The following is an 11,114-nucleotide window of genomic DNA, read 5'->3' on the forward strand; positions in this document are numbered from 1 at the left end:
TTTTTTTTCAACCTCATCAGGACTGGTCGATATATGGGTACCTAACTTAGGCTTGAATATGTGTTACATAGGACTAGAGAATTGGTACATATATATGTAAACTTAAGAGGTGGGTCAACAGGACTGTAAAATCCTCTCCAAGGAGAAAAAAATCGAATTGAGTCCATCCTGTTTCTATTACTACTACAGAGGCTCTACCCAAGGGGTCATTAGGTAACATCAGGACACTTGATTGGGTCATAGGAATATATATATATATATATATATATATATATATGTATAAAAGTTTGATAAATATCAATATTGATGTTAGTCATTTATAAAAGTAATCCCTGTATTAAAAACCATTTGACTAACATAGAAATAGATATCAATTAATGTTATTTCGATATAGATATTACCTCTACTTCAGTAATAATTCTCTTTGTGTATATCGACTTAAGAAACTATTCCTAGTTATAGAAATTATAAAGATATAATATGTTCATTTCTCCAATACTTAATGCGGATTTATCTTCAACTTTTTTTGTTCTCTTCCCTTCCACAACATTCACCTTCTCCTTCAAGATGAATTTTACCTGAATTGGTTATATTTTGCTCGAGTCTTGATGCTTCCAGGTCGAATTTCAGTTGGTAAGAAATGTATATATTATGGGCTTTAGGAAACTTCCAATTGACATGAGATTAGAAGTTTGCCATATTTGGATATAATTAGAGTACAAGGTTGACGTAGTTCATTACTGAATACTTAATTGTCATGAAGATTTTGATGGATTTTTTTTTGTAATTGAGAACCATAAAGATGACTTTAGTGGATATGGATTATTAATGGACCTTAATGGATGAATTCAGGGGATATGGATTATTAATGGACCTTAATGGACTCTTAGTCTTCGGTATAATTGACACTAAAACTTATGAATTTAGGGGATATGGATTATTAATGGACCTTAATGGACTCTTAGTCTTCGGTATAATTGACACTAAAACTTATGAATTTAGGGGATATGGATTATTAATGGACCTTAATGGACTCTTAGTCTTCGGTATAATTGACTCTAAAATAGGAGCTGCTGAGGTCAGGCAAATATCTAGAATTAGCCAAAACTGCCCCATTTTATTGATTGTCCAGAGGTAATTAACCTAGTTTTGTATCGACAAGTATTTTACGTATTCGTGTTATCCCCACATATTCTGCTACATATTACTTTCACCTCATTAAGTCTCGTTCACTATCCAGTTTTACGCCTGGTCTAATATAATTGTATTCTCAATTGGGTAATTTAAATACAAGAAGATAGACAGTTGATTATAGATAGATTTATTTAAATTACTTCAGGAAAATGATTGTGTGTCATTCAAGGCACTTTTTCAGAACTGACTGATAATGAATAGGATTAAAAACCATATAATGGCACTGAATTGTATGCATTTAAGGTTGAAAACTTTATGCACTTAAAACTGTAAAGCCTTGCATCAGAACTAGCTGAATAAAGTTCAATTAAGCTTCACATCAGAACTAGCTGAATAAAGTTCAGTTAAGCTTCACATCAGAACTAGCTGAATAAAGTTCAGTTAAGCTTCACATCAGAACTAACTGAATAAAGTTCAGTTAAGCTTCACATCAGAACTAGCTGAATAAAGTTCAGTTAAGCTTCACATCAGAACTAACTGAATAAAGTTCAGTTAAGCTTCACATCAGAATTAGCTGATTAAAGTTCAGTTAAGCTTCACATCAGAACTAACTGAATAAAGTTCAGTTAAGCTTCACATCAGAACTAGCTGAATAAAGTTCAGTTAAGCTTCACATCAGAACTAGCTGAATAAAGTTCAGTTAAGCTTCACATCAGAACTAGCTGAATAAAGTTCAGTTAAGCTTCACATCAGAATTAGCTGATTAAAGTCCTGTTAAGCTCAGCATCAGAACTAACTCTGGGAAAAGGCCATGTTTTAGGTGGTGTCTCTTGTTCATTGTGATGGCAGAAATACCTGCAGAGCATGGAGTATTGTCTTTCATTGCATGATTTTAGATAAGATGACAACAATTATGTATATAATGGAGAGTGCCTGGATAATAGATATAAAAGTGTGATTCACGGTGGAAAGTACTAAGAATCTTCATCTGTCCTCTCCTTGTGCCTGAAATGGTAGTTGACATATACCTACATTATATTTATCTTATGCTAAGGCTTACTATCTGTCATCTGCTTGTTGTATCCCTTGGTACATTGGTGGTGCATTTTTGTAAGTGTTTGTTACGCATATTTTATATAGATTTTTGGAAATCAAGATAAATCTTGATTTCAAGGGTTCAAGGTGTGGTTTCCATAGGTTTTGTTGATTTTTTTTGAAGGTTCATTACCAACTTCAACTTCAATCAACCTCATTTTTTTTCAAGTATATTAGTATCGTCTTTTTTGTTATCGTACAATAAAGTATAATGCTCCAAATCATACTTCACATTATTTCTGTCATCACAATGAAGTACATTGTAGAAACCATCCAACACATGAGTAGCCTTTCCCTGAAGCTGGTTTTTATGTGGAGCTAAACTGACGTTTTATCTGTAAATATTTATGTCACCACAGTCATAGGCATTAATGTACATGTCAGGTAAAGTTCCTAAACAATAAAACATGTGATATTTAAAAAGCCTAATGAAATGAATATTGCTTTAGTTCATCATTTAATGCACTTTTCGTAGTTTCAAAGCCTTATGCTCCATGTTGGAATCCGTTAGACGACATTCATAATGGCCAAGTGAAAAGAATTCATAGCTTATGACTACATTGGATATAATGAACAATACAGCGATGTTATCTTACATTACATGAATTCCTGCATGTTTCACTGGCCTTTCATTTCTTTAATGCCACACACTCCCCCACTCAGAATCACCCTTACTGATCATTAGAAGTTTATTGATGTGGGTTGTATCCAAATCTATAAGTTATATCTTTGGTGCTCCTAAACTAGAATTTGACCATGATATTTTTGTTGCTGATTGGTGAATTTAACTTTGTTTATGGTGATATTGTCTTCAGTTATTGCTGATTTATTTTTTGTGTGTAAGTTTTTGGTTCAAATAATGAAATTGTAGAAATAGATAATGTACATGTATCCAGTTATTGAGGACTTGGCCACATCATTGGACTCCACTCACTTCTGTGTACGCTTTGAGTGAAAAGTCACCTTCGGCAAGGTTGTATCTTCAAATTACAGTGTAATTGAAGAACTAAAACCACAGGAATCCATCCTTTCCCTGCTGCTGATTGCAGCCCAGCCTTGAAGCTGCAGGAACCCCTGGCGAATCACTTCAAGGAATTTCTCACTTCAGATGAGTTCATCATAGCCCCCTTCTACTGTTAATGATACAACCTCAAAGCAGCAAGAGCCTCTTAAAAGAAAGGGATTGTAGGGTTTTTATTATTACATCAAAATATTTAGACTTACCTTGGTAGTCATCATGATCAGTGACACCTGAAAAATACCATTTTGATGTTGACAAATCTCATATCCGTGTATTCATTATGATTAGCACCAGTCACTTCAAAGAATATTAGAATAGGTTTTTGGATTGTTATTGCTATGATTTTGTAAAACCTCAGTAAAATATGAATTTGAACCCGTAAAGACTAAATTATGAAGTGATCATTGTAGATGAAAGAGTTTCAACATCTGTGATAAATCCACTGATGTGATTTTTATTGATACTAATAACATAAAGTTGGTACACCCTTAAGCTTGGTAATTTCCTTAGAATTTACTTGTATTTTCTGTTAAGCCTTCATCTTTAGCTTAATAGAACCTTTTCACCAAAGGGATCTCATTTAGAGACAAGATATCTGAGGTAGTTAAACTGTATATATAACTGTATTGGAAGATGATCATGTAAGTAAATTTTATTGCTTTCATGTCATATGCCTGTTTTAAAGAAGTGTATAAAAGTCGAGTTTTGACATGCAACAGAAAAAGCTTTGGATAATAGGTGGTTTTGTCTTGCAGGGTTTGTGTAGTGTATGGAGAATAGACAGTTGTGGCTAATCATTTTTTTTATGATGATTTGGTAATGGGTAGGAATTGAAAATCATACACTCTGTTGGGATGATACTTAGAAATGAACAAAACAATAAAAAAGATCATGTAAAATTTTCTTTGGGGCTTATATATACCATAATATTGAAATATACCTATGACTGTGGCATCTGCTGTGTTCAGGTGATCTTGAATGTATATGACTCTGTAACTGAATGTAAGCATGCAAGAGTGGAAAATGTGGGTGTGTTGAAAGCTCTGGTGAAAGAGAAGGATCATAGTGTAGAGTGTGAAAGTAACTTGCTAGAAAGAGTACTTGTTCAGATTTAATAATGTGAAACTTTCATGTATATAGTTAGGGATAGGGAAAGAAAAAACAAAGAAGTGGTTGATTTGAGTTGTATAGCTGGAATTAGGTGGATAGACAGAATGCAGAGTAAAGATGAGAGAAGGTTATGAGTTGTAAAGCAGAAATAAGAAATTCATACTTAAGGATGATAAAGTCTTGCAGACTTTATGGCAGATGATAGTTTAGTCAGAAAGATACATCCCTCGGTGGTGTTGTGGTTAGCATCATTGACCAGTAATCCTTTAGCGTGGGTTTGATCACCAGTGTGGACAGATGGTATATAGCACACTCAGCCAGTTACCTTCCTCTTGTTGGTTGATGAATGGGCACCAACTTTGGTTAGGTGTCCATGTCCAGGGATATAATCCTCACTGACAGGCCGGTGAACCTACAAGGAATTAGTACAGTACTTTTACAGTAGGTCAAAAATGATGATGAAAGTCAGAAAAGAGATGGATAGATGTAGTGAAAGAACTCGTTAGAGGTAGGGATATTACCAGTGAAGATGTTAGAGGAGTGAATAGGGATCAGTTGCAGTGAGAACATTTTGTGAATGATGGTGGTTTGAATGGAGACATTGATCTCACTTGAACCAGTAAGTGTGTAAACTGAAAAGTAAAAAGTACATCTTTAAGTGTAGAAGTTCATGTTTGTTTTATCACATAAGACATGGGATAAGGGTATGTGTAAGTGATGTTTGGAGGTTGTGTCTAACCAATCCACACCATTGTATTGGGAATGCAGTAATGATGATAAGCATTGTAAATAGATAGAAAGTGAAGTGTACTGCTTTACATGGGGAGGATTTCTATACTTATATCTGTTACAGCAGTATCTTCTCATATTGTTAGCACTGAAACTTACATAATCCAAACTAATGACTTTTGTTAGCAATGAAATTTTCATGTGAAGATTTTTTATGAGGGTATACTGCATTTTAATTTTTCGTACAAATTGCTTGGTTTTATAACAAACCAATCCTGTGTGATGACGATTTTGTCATGTATATTGTTTCAAGTGAATTTCAGGATTCAGAAATATGTATCATGTACTCTTGATATGATTGTCAGGCCAGGTGGCATGAAAACAATAATTTGTGTAGATAAGGTAAATGAATGCCATCAATTGCCAAAATACATTTTATTTCACTGGTATCTGTTGAATTAATTTGTGTAGATATGAAATTGGGCTTGTTTAATCTGCAAACTTGTTTGTTTAAGAGTGTAGTGTTTTTAGAATTATTCGAAAAACTTTTTTTAACAGGTTCAGTATGGAAAGACATGACAAGGTTTTCTCAGAGAGTCCTTCAAGACATAAACCATTACGGAGGTCACTATCTGCCCAACCAGAGGAATCAACATTATCATCATCTCCATATTCAACTAGGAAGAAACTAAGAGCTCCTGGACGCAGCCTCACAGAAATCTTCTCTCGTAAGCTTGATCATTCTGCAAGAGCGAGCACAGATGATTACCATGTCTATCACAGGAGAAGGACCATTAATTTCACAGTCCCTGATACCTTCAAACTTTCATCTGTGAATGAAGATGATGATTCAGGTCCTCATAACAGAAGTCTTTCAGAGTTCATCTCCAGACGTAAAATTAGTGTTCCTGTGTATAAAAAGGAATTTCATGAAAGTAGTGAAAGTGTTGTAAAGAAAAGGTATGTAACATCAAAATCGGTACATGAAAAAATAGACCATCACATAAAGAGGGATTTTGCAGAATTGATGGATGAAGGCATATTGGATCCAAGTAATCCCTCAAGAAAGAAAGTTCGAATTGCCAATGGAAGCTGTGATGAAAGTGAAGAAGGAAATCAGTTTGTGGTGTGGAGAGTATTAGAGATAGTTTGCAGGATTATATTTTGGTTGATGTTTTCCCTAGTATTAGTATTTTTATTAGTTATGGGAATATTAGCCTTCAACTTTTACCAAGAAACAGCATGTGAGCTAAGGAGGAGTATGAAATTACCTGTCAGTGACTTGAGGGAACAGCTGTCTCTTTATATTTCAGGCCAAGAAATTGCCATAGATATTATCACTGATTCTTTAAAGGAAATTGTTCCAAGTAGATATGAAATGCCTCTAATATTATGGATGGCTGGTTGGACAGGAAGTGGGAAAACGCAAACAACACAAATTCTGAAAGATGTAATGTCAAACGTTTCTCAGGTGCATGTTATGATACCGTCCCTTCTTCCGCAAAATGGTGATTATCTCCATAAAGAAATAGGTTCTCTTTTTAACAGACTTGACTCTTGTTGTCTCAATCTAATTATCATAGATGGCTGGGACGAAGAAAGCAATTTTCCTGTCAAAATTTTGAAGAAAATTATGTTGAATTTTGATAATTATAGAGCTGAAGGTTACAATAAAGGTAAAATTATTATAGTTTTAAGTGGTACTCGAGGCAGTCAGGAAATTAATAGCCGTTTTATTGAGCTGCGCCAAAATGGGAAATCTAGAGCAGATCTTAGTACTGAAGATTTTGCTGAAATGGCTACAGCTCTTGATGAAGCCAAAATATTGAGCACAGTTACAAAACAATATGTATTTGTGCCTTTTTTGCCTTTAGAAGCTGCTCAGGTTGAATCATGTATCAAGGAAGAGCTCCAGAAGTTGCAGAAAATGAATGTAATTTTAAAGGGAGATGAGCTACAGAGGATAACTCAACAGATACTTGATCAACTGAATTTTGTTCCTACATCGCATCCCTTGTTTGCAGACACTGGGTGCAAACGTGTCCAGCCACTTTTGGCACTTTTACTATCTGGCTCTAGCCCTTCTCAACACTAAATGAAAATTTATTTGCTTACATTTTCTCTCATAAATGAGGTGATTGTTTGTTGAATATATGAATAGATTATGAAGATGTGTCACCTATGTATCTTTTATGTACCAAGCTAACTGTGCCTGTACTTTAGTGTATATCTTTCAGTTTACTGCTGACCTCTTTATTTTTCAGGTGCGATTTTTCCATTTGTGAGTTATTCTAATGGCTCTTGTGCATGATTAGCTAGCTACTATCTTTTATACTGCCATACACATTATTTTTTGCCTGGATGGCATATGAATGATTATGAAAAGATTTGAAATACCAACTTGAGAATATTGTTGCAGAGAAATTCATATGTCAAGTAACATGGTATAAGGGAAGAGCTTAGTTGTGTAGACCAGATTTAGGAAAGGGCATAGTTGTGTAGACCAGATTTAGGGAGGGGCTTAATTATGTAACCAGATTTAGGGAAGGGCACAGTTGTGTAGACCAGACTAAGTGAAGGGCACAATTGTGTAGACCAGAATTAGGGAGGGGCATAGTTGTGTAGACCAGACTTAGGGAAGAATGCAGTTATGTAGACTAGATGTAGGTTAGGGTGTACTTGTGTAGACCAGAATTTCCTATGAGATTGATCTGAAAATTATCATATTTCTTTTGATGTTGTTGTTGATTGATTTGGCCGAATCTTTAGAGTGCTACAATGCAATGGTTATTCAGAGTTGTTTAGCATGAGAAAGATATCTAAAAACTTGAAATTATTTATATAGAATAATATATTTTTGCTTCCTGTAGGAAATGTTAACCTTGTTGTCAAATATTTTCTAATACTTTTTTCTGTTGTTGTTACTTCATAATTCATAGTTGACTCTTGAGACCCTCATATTTTTGATGTTATGTTTGTAAGTGTTCCATGGTGATATTACAGTTATAAGTTTCACATACTGAGTCAGGTGTCCTCTTCATTAAGTGTCTGTGGTTTCAGATTGGGAACTTCTTTTGAAAGAGGAATCTTGTACCTTTTCACCTCTCCTCATCCTCCATATTTTGTTATTCTTTTGGACTTCTAGGCCCCATTTCTCTTGCCATTTACATCAGACATAATTATCATTTATTCTGTCCATAAAATCATGGTAAGCTGTAACTCATTTTCAACCTGGTAGATATCAGCGAGGTAGCCCAAGGAAACAGACGAAAGAATGGCCCAACCCATTCACATACACATGTATATACATGCACGTCCGCACATGCACATATACATAATTATACATTTCAATGTATACATATATATACATCCACAGACCTATACACATATACACACGTACATAATTCATATTTGCTGCCTTTATTCGTTCCCGTCACCACCCCACCACACATGAAATGACAACCCCCTCCCCACATGCGCGCGAGATAGCGCTAGGAAAAGACAACAAAGGCCACGTTCGTTCACACTCAGTCTCTAGCTGTCATGTATAATTCACCGAAACCACAGATCCCTTTCCACATCCAGGCCTCACAAAACTTTCCATGGTTTACCCCAGACACTTCACATGCCCTGGTTCAATCCATTGACAGCACATCAACCCGGTATACCACATCATTCCAATTCACTCTATTCCTTGTACGCCTTTCACCCTCCTGCATGTTCAGGCCATGATTGCTCAAAATCCTTTTCACTCCATCTTTCCACCTCCAATTTGGTCTCCCACTTCTCCTTGTTCCCTCCACCTCTGACACATATATCCTCTTTGCCAATCTTTCCTCACTCATTCTCTCCATGTTATTATTATTTATTATTATTATTATTATTATTATTATTATTATTATTATTATTATTAAACAGAAATATGGAAATAATGGACTCCTTTGAAGTGGGAAGATCCTTGATGAGACTAATCCTTTCTATTCGTTGACAGCGTTACAGCTTCACTAAAGGTGACTTTTCGTTTATGGTGCGACCACTTGTAGGCACAGTGTGGTAATACCAATATATCTATTATACCAACTAAATATTCACGCACACAGAATTGTAATAGCCAGTTTTTCTACTTTGATAAAAGTGCTCTTCTTTAATGGAAATAGTGCATTACATTTTTTTGAAAGCAGATAGAATCATTGCTATAGCAATTGATGTTAGAATATATGGATTGAATGTACAAAGTTAATCACATAAGTAGCTGGGGATGTAGTCTTCAATAGTAATGAAAATTAGTAGCTGTCACATTACAGTATTAGGAATATTTATTTTGAGTCATCGAAGTTACTGTTTATTGACATACACTGCAGCTGTCCAATTGTGCATTGATTCTTGCATTCTGATTTTAGAGTGATGTTGCAGTATTAATATTGTTTTGAGAGTTTTCTTTTTTGTCTGAAGTAATTGTAGTTATTTTTATGCATTCATTTGAGAAGTAGAGCTCAATTTCTATAAATGTGAGTAGCATTCTGAAAGTCTTCAATGCATTATGAGTTCAGGATTAGAAGCTAAAGAAGAAAATTTTAGAAACCCTTACCCAATGATAACCTCGATGGGCTTCGGTGGTTTAGAAGTGAGCATTGCTGAATGTGATTTCTCACAAGGACCACCTCGGGTTTAAATCCTGGGCATGGTAGTTAGCTGGTAGTTCACCCAGCTGTTTGTTCTTCCATCAGGGCTGGTTGATATACTGGGCACTTCTTTCTTATGAGGAGGATTGTGAGTCCTTTGATGTTAATTATATTAGTTTAAGTACTAACTATTTGCAAAGCACCATGATAAATGCAAGATATTGCTAGATGCACATTGGTTAACTATTTGCCTTTTAAGTGACTTACTTATTGTAGACATTTTCAGATAGAAGTTTTAAAGTGTACTGTGATGCCTTTTAGCTATATATTTGTATGGCTGCATTTTGAAATATCCCTATTGCAGTGTGCAATGTTCTGTGGAGGGTTAGAGAGGTTGTTTGTTTACCGTAGAACACATAATTATGTGTTCATGGGTTTTGCTTGTATTATGTATGTGTACTTCAGTTTAGAGAGAATATGAAATTGAAAGTACAGGTACAACATCAAAAACCCGAACATCAGAATTCTGGGAACCCAAAATCCCGAAAACGTTTGTCAGAATAATATATTTTATTTTATGTATTAATTTTTCATTCCTTTTCACTTTCAACAGTGTGCATATAGATACTTAGTATAAGAAAAAGTAGCACAAGAAAAGTATGCTGATGCATTGATGTGATAGCACAGGATGCAATTACTTGATGTGCAGCAAGATCTGCTTTTTATTGTACTCATCTGAACATTCAGCAATAATGTCCTGGTCTCAAGCATTCCAGGATTTTTTATGTTGTACCTGTATTATTTATTTGTAGACATGCAATGGTGCATTTTTTGACAGTGAATCCAAAGTTCCTCATCTTTTTGTACTGTAGCTAGCTGCTCTCTGGTTGTAGTAATATAATTGCCTGAAAATTGTTGAAAAGTATATTTTTTTTATGAATTTTGATATATTGAATACACTTGACAGCATTAGAAATATCAGAATGCGGCTGTGCAGCTGTATATAAAGATGCAGCCATTGCCTAGTCTTTTAGATGTTTATGAGATATCTATTTTTGGAACATATGATGTATTGCATATGAAATAAAAGGTTATGTTCAGAAAGTCTCATATGCCTCCAAATTATACAGACTTGAGAGTAAACACTGGGATAATTAAGTCATGGAAATGAATTAAAAATCAAGACAGAACAGAGGGGAACACTGAGGCATAGAAAAACAATACAGACAGCAGAAAGGGAACACACACACAAATGGAAGAAAAGTGGAGGCAAGGCACAAGGGGACACAGACAAAATAGACATGAAAAGTATATTTAGGGGGTTATTTTGATAGTAGTAGGGTGACACAATAACAAAAGTTAAATCAAGTTACAGAGTATTAGGGGACAGATACAAGTAAAGT

The 11,114-nt window shown here is 34.9% G+C and overlaps 1 protein-coding gene across 1 annotated transcript; it reads left to right on the plus strand.

Annotated features, from left to right (window-relative positions):
* The first annotated feature begins 519 nt into the window (after positions 1–519).
* On the plus strand, positions 520–10,815 carry LOC139761125 (torsin-1B-like). The gene is made up of 2 exons (XM_071685052.1): positions 520–633; positions 5,648–10,815. Exon 2 carries the CDS (start codon positions 5,655–5,657, stop codon positions 7,182–7,184), a length of 1,530 nt encoding a protein of 509 aa, XP_071541153.1. The 5' UTR covers positions 520–633; positions 5,648–5,654; the 3' UTR covers positions 7,185–10,815.
* The last annotated feature ends 299 nt before the right edge of the window (positions 10,816–11,114 follow it).

The sequence above is a fragment of the Panulirus ornatus genome, chromosome 39, assembly GCF_036320965.1.
Source record: "Panulirus ornatus isolate Po-2019 chromosome 39, ASM3632096v1, whole genome shotgun sequence".
NCBI classification, from domain to species: Eukaryota; Metazoa; Arthropoda; class Malacostraca; order Decapoda; family Palinuridae; genus Panulirus; species Panulirus ornatus.

Excerpts from the sequence above, each read along its gene's own strand:
- LOC139761125 (XM_071685052.1), top strand. The coding sequence starts at position 5,655 with ATGGAAAGACATGACAAGGTTTTCTCAGAGAGTCCTTCAAGACATAAA.